The 22740-nt window shown below is 39.1% G+C and overlaps 1 protein-coding gene across 3 annotated transcripts; it reads left to right on the top strand.

Annotated features, from left to right (window-relative positions):
- Positions 1-912: 912 nt before the first annotated feature.
- On the top strand, positions 913-21890 carry TIAL1 (TIA1 cytotoxic granule associated RNA binding protein like 1). Of its 3 annotated transcripts, none has more exons than XM_030950796.1 (12): positions 913-1162; positions 7604-7700; positions 10980-11078; positions 11376-11430; positions 11741-11828; positions 13740-13815; positions 15711-15819; positions 16097-16192; positions 16277-16361; positions 16653-16776; positions 17254-17393; positions 18245-21890. In XM_030950796.1, exons 1-12 carry the CDS (start codon positions 1134-1136, stop codon positions 18360-18362), a joined length of 1116 nt encoding a protein of 371 aa, XP_030806656.1. In that variant the 5' UTR covers positions 913-1133; the 3' UTR covers positions 18363-21890. The 3 variants fall into 3 exon arrangements, with proteins under 3 accessions (XP_030806656.1, XP_030806655.1, XP_030806657.1); XM_030950795.1 differs by having other exon boundaries at positions 10929-11078; XM_030950797.1 differs by lacking the exon at positions 913-1162 and adding an exon at positions 12900-13273 and having other exon boundaries at positions 7633-7700.
- Positions 21891-22740: the final 850 nt, after the last annotated feature.

The raw sequence follows: 22740 nt of genomic DNA, 5'->3' as shown, positions 1-22740 counted from the left end.
AGGCACTGTTAGGATTCAGAGGAAGAAGTTGATGATGACCAGACAGAATCCTGTGTTTGAATGGAATTTATGCACCATGTATGAGGTGTATGAATATGCAACAGGTTATTGTTTTTAATGGTTAATCCTCTGTTAACGTGGGGCCTTTTTCGGGCTCGTGCTGCCCAGAAAAAGGTACCCGGACGTCTGTAACTCTTTGTCTCTATTGTCTCATATTGTCCTAATTCAATTTATGCAAATTATTATTACTCTAATTGTGTTACTATTTTTATAACCATTTTATTACTATTAAACGTTTAAAATTTTAAAAACAAGTGATTGGCGTTTTTCACAGGAATCAGAGGATCAGAGCGCTTTGGGCTGGAAGGGACCTTAAAAAACCCCCAGCCACACATAGGGCAGCGTGCTCCAAGCCCACGCAGCCGGGCCATCCTCCTCCCGGGGCTGTCACTGACCCGTGCCGGTGTGGGCCCACACGGCGCAGCCATGCGGAATGGCCGGGATGAGCCTCGGGGCACCGCGGGGCGCGGAGTTTGTCCCCCGCACACGGTGACACCGCGCTCCGGCGCAGCCTTGGCACGCCCGTCCCGCTCGGTGGGCCCGGGCTGGAGCTGGGATGAGGGCCGGGACCGGGACCGGGACGGGGACGAAGCGAATCTTCCCGGGCTGCCGGCGGCCAATCGCGGCGGCCCGGGCGCGCCCCCGCGGCGCCGCTGCCGCCGGCTGTGCCGGGAGGTGTAGTTCTCTCCCTGTGTCACGCCGTTCTATGCGCGGCCAAGCAAACTACAACTCCCAGTAACATGCGGGGCCCCGCCGCGCCGTGCCCGGCCGTGCCTACCATCCCCATCGCGCCCCGCGGGGCCTGGAAGGAGAAGCGGGTCCGGGAGCGCGCGGGGCGGCGCCTGCGCAGAGCGCGGCTTCCTGAGCGTCTGGTGGCGGCCGCCATTTTGTGGTGCCGCTTCCCTCTCCCGCTCGGGATCTGCGGCCGCGGGACCTGGCGTGGGGGCGACGCGGAGCGGGGGGAGCCGGGGCCGCCCGCACCCTCCTCACCTTCCCTTCGCCTCCGTGCGCCGCCGAGCCCCTCCGGCGCTGCCCCTGGGCGCGGCTGCGGAGAGCGGCGCTCGCCCACCATCATGGAAGACGACGGGCAGCCCAGGACCCTGTGAGTGGGGAGGGGGCGGCGGGGCGGGCAGCGGGCCCGGGGCGGAGCGGAGCGGGGGCAGGGGTGCGCTCCCGGGGAGCGGGGCCGGGGCCTCGGGGGGTGCCGGGGGAGCGGAGGGGCCGAGCGGGACAGAGCGTGTGCGGCAGGGCCGGCAGCGGGGTCCGGGCACGGGGAGCGGGAGCGGAGCGCGGCCCGCACGGAGACGGCGCCGCAGCGATCCAAGGAAAACGCGGGCGGGCCGCGGCTGGAGCCGGCGTGTAACGGGGTCTGTCCCCGGAGCCTCCGGGGCCCGTCCCCGCCGGTTTGGAGCTGCAGGCGGGGGTCCCAAGCCTCCCCCGGGGGGCACAGGCCGCCCCCGGGCCCCCTTGCACGGCGGTGCCGGCGCTGGGAAAGTTCTTTGTGCTGTGCCGGCGGTGGGTGGGATGGGGAGCGCCGGGAAAGCGGGAGGGATCGCTCTTCCCTCCAGCGTGTCACGCTGTGGTTCAATAACAGGGTATCGGGCCCAGCAGAGAGAAATAACTCTGTGCTCGCCGTGTCTCTCCGCGCTCTTTAGTCACTCGGTGGCTGTCATCCGTTTTCTGTTTGAAAATACAAATTTGAGCGTTTTGGGGCTGCTGTTGGGTTCTTTTCGGCTTTGCAGGTGTGGTTTTGATGAATTTTCTTTGTCCTGTTGGCTTAAAGGAGGGAGGCTCGCACTTGCGGTTGGGCACTCGAGAGCAGGGATTTTGTGCTGCTGCTGATTTTAAGCAGTTCCCAGGTTTGCAGAGCAGCTGCCAGAGGGTGTCTGGGGCTCTGGGAGCGGTGCAGCGTTCGGGCTGTCCCTGGAAGAAAGGCAGGCTCATGCTCGGGCTGCCCAGATGACAAAACACAGCTCAGGACTGTGCAAATGAAATCTTTGTCTATTTAGCTTTCAGGACAGTAGCCTTCAGAAAACCTCTCCGAGATAGTGTGGACTGAAAGCCACTCTAAAGAAACTACTGAAACAGAGTAAAATGTATCATAATTCTGTTCTCACTACCAAAATGATGACTTGGCATTTAAGGCTTCGCAAGGCAGTTTGTTTTTTTCTCCTTTCTAGGTCTGCAAAAGTTCTTTAAACTCGTTTATAGTGTAGTATAAGTACTTAGTCCGTGCTCCCTGAGGTGCATAGTTTAAGTAAGCAGATCTGAAATGCTTTTTGTGTTGATTACCCAAATGATCTGAGTTTGCTTGGCCCTCACAGCGGACCTAGGTTGGAATGTTGTTTTAGAATAGGAGGAGGGAAAAGAGCAGAGTCACACAGTGTTTTATTCAATTTTATTTTCAAGGTTCCTTTCTTCATTACTGGCTCTTTTTCTTTCTTTTAAAGAACTGCTGTAGTCCCATTAAGTTTAAGATGTTCTTTTAGTGCTAACAAGTTTGGGTACCACATTGGCCATGGGTCCTTCCCAGGATCACATCCATCAAGGACCTGACTTAACCCTCTTAGTTACTAAAAAGAAAAAAACAAATTTGTGCTAAGATGTCTGAACTAGCATCTCTACAGCTGCCCCAAATGGTTTATTGCACACGTGTGACTGTTTCATTTGTTAAACTAATAAACAGCATGCACATTAATTTCCTAGTAGTTCTGTAGTAACCACAATCACAAAGGGTTACTTTCCTGTAATTATCTGTAGGCTTTTTGCTTGGAAGACAAAAATTTTGCTGTAGCATTTTTTACATTTTACCTTCTTGTCCCTACTTTTTATCTGAAATATCTTTAAATTTAGAATGGCAAGGTGTGTTTTAAAGATTATTATCCTGAGCACTGCTTTTCATATAGAGCGGTTGTGATCTCATAATAAAACTCACTGTCCCCCCAAGAAGAACAAATAAAAATATTGTTAGGTGAACTTCTAAGTTTTCATTGTTTGGTTTATTTGGGGAGGAGGAAGGGGGGAGAAAGTGAAGAACAAATTGTTTCAGTAGCTATTTCACCATGTGCAAAAGCACTTGCTTGATAGTGTAAACAGAACTTTATAAATGTCTTTGTTTTTCATTCCTGAAGGAATAAATGAAATCCAAAATCTGTAAATTAGGAAGGAATTTTCTTATTTAACAGTTGCAAGCCAATTTTTTTTTACTTCTAAAAAAGAAAACATACCTTACCACTGTTCACTCAACATTTATGTCCATCTTAACCAGCTCAGAATAAGGATTGTTCCAATTTGCAGTACTTACAGGGCTGTTATGTTTATTCCAGTCATGATAGATCAGTCATAAACCTCTAAGAATTCAGAATATTTTCTGAGGCTTAATATAGAATGCTGACAGTGTTTGCATTTTTATTTCTTAACTTTATAGAAATGTGAAGAATAACCTTGGATACTTTCTGCCGAAAAACTTTCCAGGAATGGGGGCCCTTCTGCATGATTTGTTACATGTAATTTTTTAGCTGGTCCTAAAATGAGCTGTGAGCTTCTGATTTTTTTTGTTGTTTTTTGTTCTAATAGAACACTTGAAAGCTCTGTTCTCTGTGAGTACTGTTAGTTTTCACAGGCTGTATCAAAGTCCTGCTTTTACTTTAAAGTGAAAACTAAACTATCAGAAACCTGATGTGCTGCTAATGTTATCAGTTCTTGCAGGCAGCCAGTGAAGTGGCAAAGTTGTATATTCTTGTTCAAGTTTTTAGAAGTGTTTTGTGTGATTTGTAGGTGTTCAGGGACTGCTCTGAAGTCACTGCATGCCTACAGCTGCTATCTCATCAGCCTTGCCATGCTGTATTCCAAGTCTGGAATGTGGATAAGGTGCAGGAGTAAAGCTTCACCCAAATTCACTTTTCCCGAACTTCCTTTCAGTTCAGCTCTGTACAGGAATGTTGTCTCCTGGAGGAGGCTGCATAGTGGATTATTCTTGGTATCATTTTATTTCCAGTAGCTCACAAGCACTAGGCAGAATTGCTAGAATTTGTGCTCTTGAGCACATCAGTTACCTTATTGCTTATCATAATTTCCCCTTTTAAATATGGAAACTGCCATTTCTTGCCTGTTGCCTGTGTGACAGAGAAATCAGATTTACTATCCTCAAAAAAGGGTGTAAAGGAGTTTTGTGTACCTCAGAGTAGTGGCTGTAAATCTCCCTTTCTTACCTCCCTGTCTAGCATGCAATACAAACCTGTTTGCCTTCAAAAAGAGAGTTTTGCTGCTGAAGCCGAGGAGTTGAGTTCCAAAACTCATTATGGACTGACACATGCCTCTGTGTTCCTTGGATAGTTCTACAACATCTCTGAATTTCAAGTAGTTTGTTATACTTTGTGTTGTCAGCAGCATTCAGAAGTGTAATAGATAAAAATGTATGTCAGGACATCTGTCTGTCTATGGGTTTTTGGGGTTTTTTTTGTAGCTGCTTATTAATTGGTGTTTAAGTGCTTCACGCTTGCAGACAGGAGCAAACACTATGGCCTGTGTGCAAAAAGGCACAACTTTTGGTGCCTTGTCACATCATCCAAGACCACCTGTAAGAGTTTAGTAAGTGCTTCTGCCTTGCTGGGTTTCATAACTTTTAAAAAGTTTGCATAATACATCCTCTAGAATGTATCAGTCCAAAAAGATTGGAATACAGTACAACAGCATGTTAGGAGTCTTCTGCTTTCTTGAGGTGTGGTTGTGATAATTTTGGTTTCATGAAGTAGAAAAGAAGCTGCTGTTGTGTTACATCATGTGTCAGTGGAGCTGGGAAGGGGAAAGCTGAGCATAGGCTGGCCATGTGTGGTGGGTGATTAGCATCAGCTCAGCCAAGTTTTGTGTTTCCAGAAAGGTAAGGTGTCTGCTCCTAATGTGGTGAATATCTTGATTTCTTTAGTTCTGTAGCACTCAGACATTGACACTGAAGATGTTTGCTTGTATGTTTTTATTAAAGTCATTTCTAACTGTACTAAAGGAGGTGATGTTACTGCAGTCTGCTTGAAGACATGAAGTAACCATGAAGTCTTACTTTCTGGCATATTGTTTCAATTTTGTAGAGAGTTGTATTTCCATATTTCACATTTAGTTTGAGAGATTTGGGGGTCCCTGTTGTCCTTGCTGCAGGAACTTTTACTGTGCAGTATTCTCAATGGGTGCATTCCTGAAGTTTGAGTTTTTGCAACTTGGGAAGGGTGGGAATGCCTCTGACTAATGGTGATATTGTGCACCAAGGCAGTACCTATCAGATACATTTAGGGAATTAATGGACCAGTAGGATTTCACATCCCATCTGAATCTAGCAGTCAAGGTGGTCCTGATTTTTATGAAAAGGCAGCTTGTTTCATAGCTGAGGTTTATGGTGCAACATTCTCACAACTATCTTGCTGAAGACCTGGTGGTATCAAAAACCACTTAGTATATCTTAAATGTTCTAGCAGTTAGTGTAACTTTTCTTACCTTAGTTGAGTAGATTGCTGAGGAATGGCTTTCCCTGGCTTTTTTGTTTTCTTTTTTAAATTTTTGTCAGACCAAGAGGAGTTCTCTAGCTTGATTTTCAGACTTCTTGTGTTTTCCAAATACATGTTAATATTATGTAGAAGAGAATGATACTTGGGGGTTTTTTGTGTTAATTGTATTCCTTACTGTATCTGATTTGCAGTAGAAATAATGTGTTAATTTCTATCAGTGTTACTGTATCAGTGTGCTGTGAAGGCTCAGTATTAATGAAAACTATTCTGCAGCATACAGAGGAAACCAGTACTAACAATAAACTGACCCTTTATATTGGAATTCCTACTGGGATATACACTTGCCATCTGATTTTAGTAGTATCTTCAAAGGTTAATATTTCTACTAAAAGCTATTAGCGATTTACAATTTATTCTTGGTGAATGATTAACAAAAATTTAGTTAATATTTCCAAAAGAAAGTATGGATAAATGTTTAACTACTAAATTTTCAGGATAGAAGTGAAAAGTCAGTGAGATGGACAATTTTTCCTGTAAGGGCTCTTAGAGTTCTGCAGTTTTTAACTTCTCTACTGAAAAGCTTCATAACAATCCAGGCTTCTGTCAATGACTTGTGTTAATTCATACATATTTAATAAGAAAATAATGAGTACCTGAAGGATTTTAGTGGATGTTCTCTATTCAGGTGGTGCTTCAGAAAGTCACTCTGGATCTTGTAGCTTTGAAGTCCTGCTGAGAAAGTGCAGAATTGCCCCATAGTTGCTGAAAGAAGAACATAAACAAACATCTGTTGATAACGTTGTGTGGTGTTCTGATGAAAACAAACAGTGTCCGTTTTAATTTTGCTGATCCGGATGAAAGTCCAGCTGTCAAACACAATTTGCTTTTGAAAAATTTTCAAGGGTTGCCTCTCAGAGCAATTTTAGAGCACACCTTTAGTTAACTAAAAATAAATTTGTCTGTGAGCAGTAAGAAAGGCTTGCTCACATTTATGTTCACTGTATTAACAGGTCAGGCTGACTTGAGTTTGCAGTTTTATGACATTCTGTAACTGACCAGAGTAAAATGAGTAAAATGTATATTCTTTCAACTTCTAAATTGCAGAAGGTTCTGCTCATCTTACTGGTTTCTCTTGAATTCTTTATGCCTTGACAGGCTTGTTTGTAAAGGCGGTGAATGTCCCTCTGCTGATGGCTTGTGACATCTGTTACTGTGACAAGCCTTTCTCTTAACTGATCACTTTGTTTACAATTTGATTACAAATTAGTCACATTTTTAAAAAGAATTTAGTTTTGCATTCATGACTTTCTCAGCCATTATTGTGACTTGGTAAATCTAGGACTCTTATCTAAACTTGATAAGTATTTCAAAACTTGGAATTATTTCTCAAGATTTACAAACTAACAAAAATCAAGAAGTCTGGGTGATATTAAAATAACACTGCCAGAATTTTGGGGGGTATTACAAAGGTGGGAGCTGTTGAGATGGATGCTGTACAGAATGCTGCATAAATTGCCTTGTCTGTTGGTGAGTGGGCTGGCTTTCCAAACGCTCAGGAAAACAGAAAAGTTGAGTTGGTTGTTTGCAAGGCGGCACAATTTGTCCAAAAGCTGCTCCTGAGCTCATGGGAGTGAGATGTGTGTTTGTACCCAAATTCAGAAGTATTCTTGATGAGATAGATACTCAGTGGGAAGTGAAACTTAAAATATCATTGCCCAGTTGGTTGCTTGTTCTGCACAACATTCTTGAGCAATGTTCTTCGTGCTTTTGACGTCTCTGTGCCAAGGAAATGATTGGCACTAGGTCTTGGTGTCCAGTGTTGTCTGCATTGAGCTTCACTTCTCAGTTGTGTGGCCAATGTTATAATTCAGAAACCACATGAGTACTGCATTAAAACTATGAAATAATTAGTAAATATTGTCTTTAAAATACTTGAGATATTTTAAAGGAAGATTCTTTATAGTTGTTTAAGTTTTTAAAACCATAATTATGTTTTAAACGATGACAATTTCTGGTTTAAGATCTTGATTTTTTGTTTCCTTATGTAGCTATGTAGGAAACCTCTCCAGAGATGTGACTGAGGTTCTCATACTTCAGTTATTCAGCCAGATTGGACCATGCAAAAGCTGTAAAATGATAACAGAGGTAAGGCCTTCCACATCTGGGGGGTAGCAAATGTAATGTAACTTTATCCTAAGCTATCCAAAACAAATGAAGTTGAGGGCTTCTTTTGACATTACTGGCAGTGGGTTTCTTTGGGTTAATTGTGTTTGGCTCTGGGGATAGCTCTTTGCAGGAGAGACCTGGTGTCTGCAATCCTGTGCTTTTACCTGTGGCCCTGACATAGCTTTTGTCAACTGGTGATGAGATTCCACTTTATTTAAAAGATTGTTACCCCCTCTTGGCAAATCATATTGTTCTGATGATCAGAAATCTTATTATTTCAAGTGTTATTCATGGCTATTTTGTACATTTTTCTCTTTATTTGAACATGAGCCTCAGTAATTCTTGTCCTTCTTGAATAAATGGTTCTTTGCTATAGATGAAAAGTAAGAAGTCCTTCAAAATAAGTTTGACTCTTCCTCAGCTTTTTCTGCACTAGTTCAAATACCTCTTGTCTACACTAGTACAAATAGTTCTTGTCTGCACCTGTCTGCTCTTAAGTTAATTTTTCCTTGAAACAAAGTGACAAAATTTCCATAATATTCCAGAAAAAGTCTTTTGCACAGAGTGTTGGTAAGTATTAATGTTTTCTTATCTCCATTGTAAATACTCTGGTACCTTTTTGGTTGGCAGCCATTTCTGTGAGCTTTTTGACACATCCTACAAAACTTCTCTCTCCCTGGTATTTTTCCTTCCTTCTACATTTTTAACTGGTAAGCTTTGAGCAGGCAGAAACTAACCTGAGTTCAGCCATGTTTAAGCTTTGGTCCTTCATCTCTGGTTTCTGTATACTCTTCATACTTTTTACTACAGCTTATGCTTCTTATGAACTTGTAATTACAGATTTCTTGAGGACAGTTACATTAGTTTGTTGTCAGGATTGTTAATGAAATTATTAAAAAGCAAGTCTTGTGACCAGACTTCTTTGGAAATGCTACCAGAAACTCCCCTGTGGGCTTCTTCTCCTTTCAGTGTGTCACACAGCTTGTTTGTTTCTTTGTTTTTAGCTTATCATCAACTTGCTGCTTGTTTAATCACTCTCATCTTTGTCTGGACTAATAATTTCCCATGTGACACTTTTCTCTGCTGGATTTGCTTTAAGTTTATTGGAGAAAAATAACAGAAGGCTGACAGATCACAGTTGTTAGTTCTTCTCTGAAGAAACAGTTTTGATTGTCATGTGCTCTACAGACATAAGGTGCTGCTGCTCCCACCTTTGGCTGGGTGAGAGCTGTTAGCAGCACTTTGGTTTCTTGAGGATCAGATGAGAAATTCCAACATTTTTACCTTGGTTGAGGCTTTGTGGTTTTAAGATCTTTCCATAAGTGAGATATCTTCATGAAACAAGTAGATAAACAAAAACTGCTGGCAGCTGTATTCAGTGCCACAGAGATGACTGCACTGGGCTGACCTCAGCAGCTGCTAATAAGCAGTCACAGAACTGCAGGTTAGATTCTAGACTGTCACAGGACCTGGCCATGGTGTCCATCCTTCTGCAGTGTGTGCTAAACCTGTCCTGGGGACTGTGTCATGGCTAGGTCGTTCTTACCATTGTTAGTACCACCATCACCTTTTAAAAACCTGTGATTTTTCCATTTTAGCCAGGTGTATCAAGTCATTCTTTTTCTTCTGTAGAGTATAGGACATGAACACATCAAGTGTTGAAAAATTTCAGGTGTTTCTTTTGGGAGTATATAATACTCAGGCTGCTGGCACAGTATTTGTAGATAGTTTGAACACCTAAAGATCTGAGTGTCAGCAAAAGAGATTCCTCTCATGTTCAGACAAGTTCTCAGGGCTAAAGAAGACCTCCCTACAATGTAAAAGTAAGCCTGCACTTCACTGAAGCATAAACTTCCAAATTGCCTAAAGGAGCCTTAAATGGGTTTCCCAAAGTAGTGTGGGAGGAGGGTTGAATTAAGACTTTCTTTTTTGGAGCATCTGAGGTGAGTGTGCTTGTAGAGAACTTTGTGACTTAAACTTTTTTTATGATCTCAGGTGCATTTTCTCCTGTCTGTTCATTGTGCATCAGTTAGAGGCCCCAGGTAGTGACAGTGTTCAGGAGGATGACTTCAGACTCCAAGACCATTTTAGGTGTATAAAGGCCTTGTGATCCATTCAACTGGCATCTTCACAGCTTCACAAGTAGACAGAATTATGTTTAAGTTGTACAATCCAGTTTTAGGGGGAAGGATTAGAATTGTTCATCAGTGTAAGTGTGTATGGGTTGTCAAAAGTCAAATAGGAATGCTGGAAAAGGCTTCTCTTAGCTGTGTTACAGCTGTGTTCTGCCTGCACTGGGGGAGGTTGATAGTGAGAATATTGATGCTAGAGCAGTTCCTCTCTGCTAGACCCTTCCCTTTCCATGTGAGAAATAACTTGTTTAGGGTAGTATTAGTGTTCATAGATTAATATTTTATCATTTTGGTCCATGCACGTGCTGAATAGTTAATGGAAATGTTATGGTTAGAGTTTTTGTACTCATTACATCCTGGAGGTAGATCAAATCCAGTGTTCAAGTTGGCATCCTTGACATCCTTTCCACTTGATCAGCTTTTCAGAAAACTCTTCTGTTCTTTGCACTTTATACTCTGGTACAATTATTACTTCAGTGACCTCTGTCAGTGAGTCTTTCTAAAGGTGATTTGTTAGGCCATCCTGCAAAAACAGGTTGTACTCAAGGTTTAACAGAGTTAACAGTCAATTGATTAGTATCCTTTTCCCTCAGTCAAACTATTTTGAGTTCTTTTAAAAGGTTATTTCCCAGTCATTTGCTATGGCATTTTTCACTTGAGACTGACACTATGCAGGTACCAGGTTGCTGCCTGCTGGTGGTTTTCAGTCAAATAAAAGGAAAGACTTCTTAAGTAGGGCAAGAGAAAATTGGTGAAAATGTGTCTGGGGAATAAACCTTTCTAGCTTTGAGTATATGCATGAAGCAGTTTTTTCTTCTCTCCATTCTTCCCCTTTCCCCCCCCTTTCCATCCAGTTTGCAGATCACTTTTCTGATCAGTTATTTTTAGTTCAGGAAGCTTCAGTCCTCATTCAGAGCAAGCTATCCTTCAGAAACTGCTAGACCTTTAATAAAAAATCCATCTTAAGAATTCTTGCATTTAAGTGTAATGTCAAAGGCTATTTCATAAATCTGATGCAAATCATTCTGAAAGTTTCTAGCTATAAGTAATATATTTTCCTGGATTTTCTTCTCAGCAACCCGATAGCAGAAGGGTCAACTCTTCTGTTGGATTTTCTGTTTTGCAGCATACAAGCAATGACCCTTATTGCTTTGTGGAATTTTATGAACACAGAGATGCAGCTGCTGCATTAGCTGCTATGAATGGGAGAAAAATTTTGGGAAAGGTAAGTTGCTTACATGGTAATCTTAGATTTAAAGAATATAGATTTGTGTGAAAATATTAATACGGTCATTGAAGATGTTTTACCAAGATTAAATATTGATATAATGATATTTTAAAAGTATTGATATAAAAAAGTAAGCCTTGTTAAGGAAATGTATTATTTGTGATCTTCTATTTATGATGGTGTTTTATATTAAATGATGATTTGTAAACGTTGACAGTTGTAACCCACCCTTGAATGAACTTACAAAATGTAAGAATTTTGTGAATTTATACTAAATCTTATACTTGTTTTCAGGAGGTCAAAGTAAACTGGGCAACAACACCAAGTAGCCAGAAAAAAGATACATCCAGTAAGTAATGTAATGCCACAGTATCACTTGTGCACAAATACTTCACAAAGTGGTAATAATTTATCATAAATGCATTTAAATATAACTTCTCTCCTTCCCATCTAGTGTTTGGTAGAATTTTGCAAACTAATTCTTCTGTTTCTGCTTTACAACTGGGGAAACCGGAGTGGACAGATTAAATTGCTGCTGCTCTTCACATGGAATCCTGAGCGTTCCTGGTTCCCAGAGCTCTGTGCAGAGCATCACTTTCTCAGGAGTTGAAACTTTAGATAGCAGTTAAATATTTGATTAGTAAATTATTTATTTTCAGATCACTTCCATGTGTTCGTTGGGGATTTAAGTCCAGAAATAACAACAGAAGACATCAAGTCAGCATTTGCTCCTTTTGGTAAAATATCGTAAGTATCATCATAAACATTTCCATTATCAGTCAGAAAATGTGATAGTGAAAATGTGTTTCTAAGTTGAAATGTTATTTCTTATCTATTGGGATAATTTTTCTGCTGTTCATTTTCTTGTGGTGGGTGGGTGGGTGGGTGGGTGGGTAGTAAAGAGGGGTTGTATCTCAGTGTGTTTCACAATGTAAATACAGTAATGTAATTGTGCTCTGGTTTGCTGAAAGCAATGTGCTTTTAACCTAATTTATATGCTAATGTCCTTCACCTTTTATTAAAATTTAATTACTGCTCTAAGTGTGATTTTTTGCTGTTGAGAATGTGTACAGAGTAGTGACCTGACATACTATATATATTGTATCCTGGGTGTGTTTTATGTGCATTTTTGCTGCATTTCATAGACAGTGTGGAAAACTGGGCAATTGAAATATAATTCTATAAAGCTGCTAGTTAATAACTTGGGAATGTTTTGAAAAAGCTAATACTTATGAGAATGAAATCTGGTTTTTTGGATGATAATGGGATGAATTACAATTATAATATCTTAAATGAAAGAATGGTGGCTTTACAATATGTGCACATTTCTGCCAGTTAAGAGAATATTTCTTTAAACTTCTCTTGGACAATTCAGGTGATCCTAAATCACCTGGTGTTCTAATTGAACATATTTAACATTACAAAATCCTTGAGAGTGCTAAAGTGTATATGTCCTAAAGAGTACTGCTACAAAAAAAGTCTGTTAATCTTTTATCAGTTTATCTTTATAAAAATCTAAGTTGCACATGAAGGTTTTTGTACGACTTTACAGGAATATATTTCTAAGAACAAAATTCTTATTTTTCTCTTGTTCTGTACGCATATTTTTAAATGAATCATAAATCTTATTTCTTACCTCTGCTGTTTTGTTTACTTTGCTTTTTGTCTCTTAATGTGGTAAGTAGTACTGTTTTAAAAATCAATTTAAAAAGAATAATTCAGGTTTCTGTTTCTCAATCTATATTTATACCTGAGACCTGCAGTTTTTCTAAAGTCCAAGTCACAATTAAAAGTAATAGCATTCTGGTTATTTTGCAGAATTGCTCATAAGAATGGACAGGATCTTGAAGGCTAACTGCAAGGAACTGTGCACACTGGAACTCAGTTGTAGATTTTTTCTCATTTCTATTTATTCTTATTATACATTATTTATATATACATATTTTAGTATTTACATTTTAACATTCTATTATTCAGTGCAGTTCTATATTTCCAATCATTTTAACTTACTCACTAAAATTTCTGTGTAAATTTGTTGTTTTCGTACTGGTGTGCTTAGCATTGTTGTTAGTTTTATTCTCCTTTCTTAAATTTCTGAAAATGTCAATTTTTCAAAATTTACAGCTACCCAAACTCCAAAATGATGGTAGAGAATTGACCAAGAAAAATAAAGAAATCTGTTAACAGGCCATGTATGCCTTTTAATTCCTATTTTTTCCTCTTTTTCGATTTTTTTAATATTTCATATATTTTGTATCACTAGGCAGAAGACATTTAACTATTTAGAAAATGCATGGTAAATTAGATAGAATTGTTACAGTAATTTATAGAACAGTAAACCTTAGAGGACCCTAGCCAATAGAATATTAGAAAAGGAAACTTTGTTTCTCTTATACTTCAAATTTGAACATTCTAGTTATAGCCAGTATAGGTTATGTGCATAGGTTGCATGTTTATTACATGTTATTTTTTTTGTCCTACTGCTTTTTTCTAACAGGTAAAGAAGCAATAGGGAGAGTTCAGGAATGACTGTAGTTTTAGGGCTAACTGAATTTATAAGAAAAAATTATGCTCACAATACAGTGTGTGTGGTTCCTTTTAGTTTTTATTTTGCAGGTTATCAATACTACCCTCATATAGCTGTGCTTCTTTTCACAGGGATGCACGGGTAGTTAAAGATATGGCAACTGGAAAGTCAAAAGGCTATGGTTTTGTATCTTTTTATAACAAACTGGTGAGTAATCACAATGCAGGTTTAAAATAGTTCCTATTTTCCATTTTTAGTTTTGCCTGTTTATGTATTCGCTGTTTATTAGGCTTCACCCAGGGAAACGAATTTACATGTACAGGAGCTGGATGTATGTTTAGGACAATGTGGGGAAACTGTGAATCATTTTCCTTAAATATTTTGCAAAGGAAAAGCTCACAGTTTCAGGATTTTAGGTATATAAAGCCTGTTTGTGTGGTCAGAAGTCCTAAATGTCAGATATCTGGAACTGTCCTAATCAGAAAACAAGTTTTAATTTCTTCAGATTTGCCAGTGCCATAAGATGCTGCAGTTGAATGCCTTGATTTAGTGTGGTTTTCCAGTTGCACTTTCTTTGTTCTGTGTTACAGCTGAAAAAGAAATAGAAAAAGAAATAGCTGTTATTTCCTTGTACCCCTCTTCCCTTATCATACAGTTGTTTGGTTCCTGTGACCAGGGGGGAAGTCTAACAGTCATGGAATTAAAGTTACTGGATTCTTTTTAGACTGAGCCATAAAAACTCAAATTTGAAATTAGTAGTCATTCTACAAAATTAATGGATGAATTCTAAGCACAATACTAAAGATTAGTCTAAATTTTATGTCCTGACTGCTATTCATTCCCACAGCAGTTGCACCTGTAGGGTTATGGTGTGACAGTCCTGAGCTGGTACTTTAAGACCTGTTTTTCAGAATATATCATTCTGCTGGATTTGGGGAAGTGGGATATGCTCCCAGACTTCCAGCCTGAGCTCTTAATGCATAGAAGAGTTAAGAGAAAATGGAACTCCTGCATTGGACTGGATCAGTTATGGCCTGGGCTCTGTTCCATTTTTGTCTCAGCTGTGATCCTCAAGCGGGATAGCAGCAAGATTCATCAGAGAGTGTTTCCTTTCCTAGTCAGTTCAGTATGTATGCACCATGTTTTAGGAGCCAAGGGTGCTTGAATCAGTTGGAGTGTTTCATTGTCTGGGGGTTTGCTTTTATCATTTAGATTGGGTTTTTCTTTTCTTATTGGTCATCTTTTGTAACTTCATTTTTGTATTTATGTGTTTTTAAAATGAGTACTCAATATCATTAAAACCTAGAAGATCAAGGTCCTGAGTTTGAGAAGAGAATTACAGCTGGGAGCAACTCACCTTTAACTTGTCCACATTTTTTTTGTCCCTTGTGCCTGGCAGTCTTTTCCTTAAGCTTTGTGCCCTTGGAAAAGCATTTCAAATGTGCACTAACTGTTTGCTCTACCCGTCTTCTTCCAAAGTAATTGAGAGACAAATTCCTTCTTGCAGCTGTTAGCAAACTTACCCTTGCTTACCAGATGTTTCTGCTTACACTGTGAACTAAAGACTGTCTTCAGTTTCATGTTCAGGATAAAAAGTGGGCCATGGGTTCTCGTGTGTGTTCATACAATGACTTCAACATGTAGAGACCTTAAAAGACTGTTGCACACCTCCAGGAAGCAAAAGAAGCATTTAGTGATAGTTATTTTATTTCAGTGATTGCTTCTGACATCTGTGTGACCTTCCCACTTTTTTGGGCAGCTTTTGAACATTCTAATGCAGATGCTTGTATAGTATATGGTATAAATGTGTGTGTATCCATGTATACAAGTAGTATATATATGACTGCAGTTGGCTTTTATCCTGTGTAGAAAATGGGTGGGAGGAAGTTTTTACCAAATGACTGCTGAGGGCCTTCTCTGTAGCCAGTTGCCTTCATGTTAATTAATGTTTGTTTGCCTGCTATGATTGTTCAGAATTTCATACTCTTCTTACTATTGTTACTTGTTTTGTCAGCAGAATTAACTGATAACCAAGTCTTGGGAGTAGATTTGTACATGGTTTTTGTTTGGAAGTGCTACAATCTCTGTTTTAATCTCTTCAGGATGCAGAAAATGCTATTGTACACATGGGAGGCCAGTGGTTGGGAGGCCGCCAGATCAGAACTAACTGGGCAACAAGGAAACCACCAGCCCCTAAAAGTACACAAGAAAGTAAGAACTTCATGTCATGCTGTGTTGTGTTTGCTGTCTTTTCGCTGTTCGGTGGGGGAATAAAACATAAGCCAAAATCATGTCACTTAAATCACATATTAGCTTGCCTTCCAGATCTTGATTAGATTTTTTTTGGTATGTTGTATCAACATAGTCATAAAATGTTTACTGTTTGTTAATAATGTGTTTGTTAAATGTGAAGTTCATGCTTGTGTACGAGGTAAGTGTCTAGGTTACTGTCAGCCCACTGCTGAAAACCAGCCTTCTCTCTTTACAGATAATACAAAACAGTTGAGATTTGAAGATGTAGTAAACCAGTCAAGTCCAAAAAATTGTACTGTGTACTGTGGAGGAATTGCCTCGGGGCTAACAGGTATGAAGTGTTCTCTTATTTTTTATTATTGAAACTTTTTGGACACCAGGATAGTTACTAATTCAACAACATCTTATGTTGTAGATCAGCTTATGAGACAGACATTTTCACCGTTTGGACAGATTATGGAAATAAGGGTGTTTCCAGAAAAAGGTTACTCATTTGTCAGGTATGGACAGAGAAAGCAAAATCTCTGGGTCTGTGTGTGTAGTAACACTTCATTTCTCTGTAATTTCACTTGATTGAACTTGTCCTGATACAATAAAAGTTGTCACCATATATTCATAAAATAATTTGGAACTTGTAAAAGGGGCCACCAACATTTGTACCTGAGAAGATGAATGTTTGTGAAAGCAGATGTTTTTCTCTGGATTTCCTGTATGTATCGAGTCACTGTTTTTTAAGTAATCAGGTGGAAGTACTGTAAAACATAACATTGGTTTGTTTTTACATTTCTTAGGTTTTCAACCCATGAAAGTGCAGCACATGCTATTGTTTCAGTTAATGGAACCACAATTGAAGGACACGTTGTTAAATGTTATTGGGGTAAAGAATCCCCTGATATGACTAAAAACTTCCAACAGGTAACTGTACCTAACCTTTTCTTTGTGCTCAAAAGCAATTGTGTTTATACCTGTAATGACTTCCCAGTTATAATGGCTAAATTTTGTGGTGGAGTTCTTATGAAATTCCATGTTCTGTCTCAGTTATGTTCCAGTTCATCAAATTGGGCTAGTGATTTTGCTGGAATATCTGTTACTGTCTTCTGGATATGATCCAAGATAGGGAGAAACTTTGAGGTAATTTTAATTCTTGCTGTTTTGCTAACTGCAGATTAGGTGGCTGTCCAACCAAATAGTCTTTGGGGTTTCAAGCACACACAAATAATTTTTTTCAGTACAAGGATCTAATTAAGTCATAGTGACATCTTATTTTTCAGATCTCATTATTGCTTGTTTTAGCTCTCTGAGTGATATAGCCAAAACTTTGCCTTCAGCAGCACAAATTTCAAAATAAACCATCTCTAGAACCTGAAGTACAATGGTTTATTCTTTCTGCAGGTGGATTACAGTCAGTGGGGACAATGGAGCCAAGTATATGGAAACCCACAACAGTATGGGCAATATATGGCTAATGGGTGGCAAGTACCATCATATGGAATGTATGGCCAAGCATGGAATCAACAGGGTTTTGGAGTAGAGTGAGTAATTATATTTAATTTTTTTTAGAATATTCCAGGAATGCTGTAGCTTAAGTTTCAGGCTCATTTGGGTCAAGGATTGCACAAGGTTTTAAACTTTAGGGGGACTCCTGTGTGCTTAAAGTTTATGTTCAGTGGTTGCCGTGAGCAGATACTGGGGTGAGTCACTCAGACTTGTACCTGATGGCACATTTCATGTGTGATAGAGGCACAAAGACCACCCAGTGTGGAAAAGTTCTGGGTGGTGGTTTTGTCTGGTATCTAAATCTGTTCTGTGTTCTGACTTGAGGTGGTGAGTCTGAGCCAGGAGCCTGGGTATTTGCCTACAGGGAGAGAACGAACACAGACCCTTGAACTTGTGCAGTTTCAGAATTTGGGTGGGCTTTTAGTAATGGATCTCTTGAAGACTGAAGTCTTCAAAAGAACTCTTTTGTTTTAACATAATTTTGAAATAACTTGTTTGCTTAGTTCTTCATTATCTGGTGCCAGTTAAACATACTAAGCCCTGATAGATCTATCAGTGGTGTTCATGGCCATGAGGTATTGGGTATTTCTTGCATTTCTGCATCACTGATGTTGAGTTCCAGCCACCTGTGTGTGTTCATGCCTTGGGAGGCAGATGCCATATCCAACTGGTACCCAAGGTTTGTGGGGTTTTTTTCTCCTTTGTTCTTAAAAAGCTCATGATATTTTCAGGAATCACATGTTGTAGAGCTTAACCTGAATTACTCATTAAAAAGAAGAAGAAATTGTTCTATTTTGATACAAGTGGTTTTGTAGGAAGTATGTTTTTATATATTTTTTAAAGTTCCTTTTCCCCACTGTTTTTAACCATCCTGTTTCTTTTTAAGCCAATCTCCATCTGCTGCCTGGATGGGTGGATTTGGTGCTCAACCTGCCCAGGGACAAGGTGCTCCTGTAATACCTAACCAAGCTGGATATGGTATGGCAAGCTACCAAACGCAGTGAGCTGGGACTCTGTTTAAAAGTGTGTATTTCATGATAGGCTGCAGTTTCCAGTGACATTCTGAAGACTGGAATGTAGACAATGAAAAAAAAAAAGAAAATATTTATTTTAAAAATGGAAATGTTTGGAACCTTTAGCACAGCTTTGCTTTGGTGAAGGACACAAATGTCTTCTAGTTCTGCCTTTTTAAGTTTTTGTTCATGATGGATATGAACATGTTTTTCTTTGTGTAAAAAACTTAAAAATAAAGTCAATAAAGACAATTCTGACTACAAATTTTGATATAGTAGGAGAAATGGCTAATGAATTTGATTTTGAGGTTACCATTCCTTTTTTTTTTTGTTTTGTCTTCAGTGTTTTATATCATTGTGCTTTTAAGAGAAATGACGTTGAAAAACAGGGAGTTGCTTTTAGTTGAACACACATCCTGAAATAAACTGTGGACCAATCACTACAACCTGCAAGACAGTATTGAGTTTTCAAGAAACCTATGGACATAGCTCAAAGTATATGTAGATCTTGGAAGAATTTTTTAAAAAAATATTTAATTTTTCTACATGCTTACAGAAAACAGCTGATACAATGAACAGTTCAGTCTGAAATGAAAAACAGTACTGTCTGAGAAATTTCACATAACTTTTGCTGTCCACATTCAGGCACACGTTGAAACTTTTCAGAGCTGGTTTGTTTGTTAAAACTCTAGTAGTTTACGTTTAATTTTGAGAAGTAAAAGTGTTTTACAAGTATGGTGTTTGTATTCAAATCAGACAGTCATACTTGGGCTTTTACATAAAGTTTGAAGGCTACACATTGTAAATATTTCATAATTACAGTGTTTCAAAAGCATGCTCAAACATAGAAGTAGCAATGTAATTATTCAAAGTAATACTTAATATACCCTACTGCTTTAAATGCAGTAGATTGACAAGAATGTGCAAGACTGACATTTCCAAAGTTGGCTATTATGTAAAGTTACATAAAGAACTATAACAAAGAGCCTTAATTTTAATTTCATAAATCTTTAATGCATCACCTTTTTGTCATTAGAAATACAAATTTTTTGCTTTACATTATTTGGTATGTAAATACCTTGGTTAACAACCTTGTAAACCTATTTCAAGGTTATTATAAGTTGTATAGTATCTTGAGTGTTTTGAAAAATCTTGATGTTTTTTAAGTCTAGAAATATTTTGCCCAAGAATTTTTTAACAAGATTGTTAAAAACATCTTATTTTAGAGAATATTCAATGTGCCATTTGGTAAATGGAGATGCAGTTGAAACAGTACACTGAGTTGTGACTTATTTTTAATTAAAGTTTTTGTCTTTATGGATGGTTTGCATGTGATGAACTTGTACAGAGGCTGGGTTGTTTGTGTACTGAGTGTGTAAATGGATAAATCATGAAGATGTTTAAATGGTATACTTGGGTTATTTCTGAATTATTTTATGGATACATTGATATAAACTGCCTCAATAAATTTGAAGTTGAAAATGAATGTAAGTTAGATATAAGTAATGTGTCCTCCCTGTGACAGCTAGAGGGTGCAAATGCCTCAGCTGTCATCTGGAATGCTGAGGCAGGCACAGTTGGAAGGGAAAGAGTAGGATTTGCAGTGGTAGCTCAGTGCAGCAAACTTGCATTTTAAAAGAAACAGAAAATCTGGTTTTTAGAGATGGTAGTTCTAAGTGAGTGTCTGAGAAGTTGTGTATTTTCTCTTCTCTGTTTCTGGCCATGCAGGTGTTGCAAGGTAGAGTAGTCTGTTTTGAAATGGAGATTTGCAGTTGTGTTAAACCCAGCCAGGTTGTGCAAATAACTACACTTGTTGCTGTAGCAAATCACATGAGGGGTTTCTTTCCTCTTTTATTGACGTGTGAAGTAGTACCTTGAATTTTAGATCAGGTTGAGAGTGAGATGTGCTGGAAGAGCAGTTTAGTCAGTCGGCTCAGCTGCACCAGAGGTACCTGTGACTCTGGGCATCTAATGCATGCAATAATGACTGAGGTTAGTGTGGAACCACGAGTGCTCGTGCTGGCAGAATTGGCCCTTTGTCTCCTTTTCTCCTTTATGGTATCTGTAGTGTCTTTCCACTCAAGATAGGAATCTTTGCCTACAGGACTCTTGTTTTTCTATACATTTTGTACATATGTGTATATCTACGCGAGGATCGGCCTATACATTGTAGTTTGGGAAAACCTCACAAGTAAGTCTGTGCTTTTGTTACACTCAGCTGGTTTAAAAAGTCACAAGTCTGTAGAGATACGAATTGTGAGTTCCTTTAGGATTTCTTAGGCTTCACTTGAAATCTGGGGTTTCTACATCCTTCTAGGTGTTTGCCATATGGCTGTTCTGGGTGCATGCTGGTGTGGAGGCAGTTTGTTCTTTAGGCGCTACTGAAGATTTAGATGATGCAAGTACATTGCCACATAAATGCCCATATAAATGGGTGTGAGATTAAGGCAGTGATCTTTCAGGTCTCAATGTGTAGATCACTTTAAATCTGATTATTTAATATGCCTGCTGTAGAGCTGGGCCGTACCTGACCTGTATTTCAGGATGAAAGATAGGGTATACCTTCTGATTTAAGTCTTTTGTCATTGATTTTTATACAGCTTTTCTGTAATGGTGATATTTCTTCGCAGACTGCTCAAGGTGTGGGGGTCTCCAGTGTCCTTTAATGTTTCTCTAGCTCTGCGAGGAGGAGTTGTAAATTAGGTTGCTTATTACTCAGTAGCATTCATAAATGCATCACTGACAATTTTTTGGCACCAAAGAGCCTCTTGCACCATACTGCTTTTATGAGTGACACTTACACTGTTGTAATTTCTCTAACTACAAAAATTGACCACTACCTAACCCTTACCACTAGAATTTGGATTTCAGAAACACTGATTTATTATGGCTTAAGTTGATGCGTGCAACCTAAACCAAGGTTGTAATCTGCATTTGCAGAAAATGTTCAATAAAAGTGGAACATGATAAAGGGCTTATCCTGTATTTGTCATCTGTCAAAGCATTGTCCCTCTGCTGTAAAACTGACAACAGGCAGACAAGGCTGAACTTGTAAACTATGCACTTGCAACCATGTAAAAGATGTTTTGTTTAAAAATTTTTCCTACAAAATCTTTTTGTATTTTGCGGAGTTGCAGTAGTAAGGCTGTAAATCTAAGGTTACATGTAGCTTCTCATCAATCCTGCCTCCTTGTGTATATTTGCTAACATTTTTTAGACATACCTGCAGAACCTTCTTCTTGCTATGATAACTTCATGAGAAGCAATTCACTGTACCAGAACCATTGCCTTCATTTCACTCAAAAAAAGTCTCACAGTGAATAAGGCTTAGTTTTGCAGAAAAATAGTGATTTGTTTTTCTTGTGTTTGTACACAAGGAAGCAGACTTAAACTGTATGGACATGATTAGTGTCTGATACTTCTTAATTATCTGACTGTTTTTGAACAAGGGCACAAGTGTTTGTTTTAATCACGTGAAACTGTTTCCTGGTCAGCAATAAAAGATTTTGTTGCACTGTTCTTACATCGCAAGATACAGGCAATCTTTTGTTCAGTATACTTCCAAAAAATGGATGGGGTTTGTGAAGAACTGCCTTGTTCCAGCTTGAATTTTCATATGTAGATATAATCTGGGGTCTGGATTGTGGCTGTAAGAGCAAAAGAAAGTTCTCTTGAAAGTTGAGTGAGAATTCATTTGTTCTGATCACATGTGATGCCTATCCCACATTGATAAATTTAGGGGTTTCACTATTTAATGAAGTTTCTGTTCATAAAAAGGCAACTGCAAGGCAGTAGCTTCTGGGAAGGTCTTTGTCGTGTTTCATTTCAGCTGACTTCTGTGAATCCAGTTGATTGTTTTAAAAAAACCCTTAAAAGTTGTTATGTTTTTTAGTATCACATGGATAAAATCCCATCCCGGTGTACCATAATTTCAAATCAAAGGAAATGCTGAAGTGTTTACTGAATGTTTTACTTGAAAAAGAAACAGGACTTCACGTTGACAAGTGAACACTGATTGTGTTGTCCTTCTGAGGCTGTGTGCTGATGTAGATCATGGATGTGTGAATGACATGCTCTGCTCACTGACATTTCAAGGGTAATGACTCAGAACGTTAATTTGACATCAGTAATGATTATTTGAATACAAGTTATTCTTGCTTAAATACACAGCTCCCTATGCTTTGATTAAAGCTGATCTGAATCTTACTGGTTATTAAAGTATTCTTGATATGCTGTGGAAAGAAACATGGCTTTGCCTTCTATCTTAGTGTTGTAGCTGTCAATAAGACATCAGAGTTGCACAGACTGTTTTTTGTTTAGAAGAAAAACACTTAATGGATTTGTCAGAGAATTCAGTGTAAACTGACTT

The sequence above is a fragment of the Camarhynchus parvulus genome, chromosome 6 (genome assembly GCF_901933205.1).
Source record: "Camarhynchus parvulus chromosome 6, STF_HiC, whole genome shotgun sequence".
NCBI lineage: Eukaryota > Metazoa > Chordata > Aves > Passeriformes > Thraupidae > Camarhynchus > Camarhynchus parvulus.
Note: the sequence above shows the minus strand (reverse complement) of the source record. Positions and strands in the feature narration are given on the sequence as shown.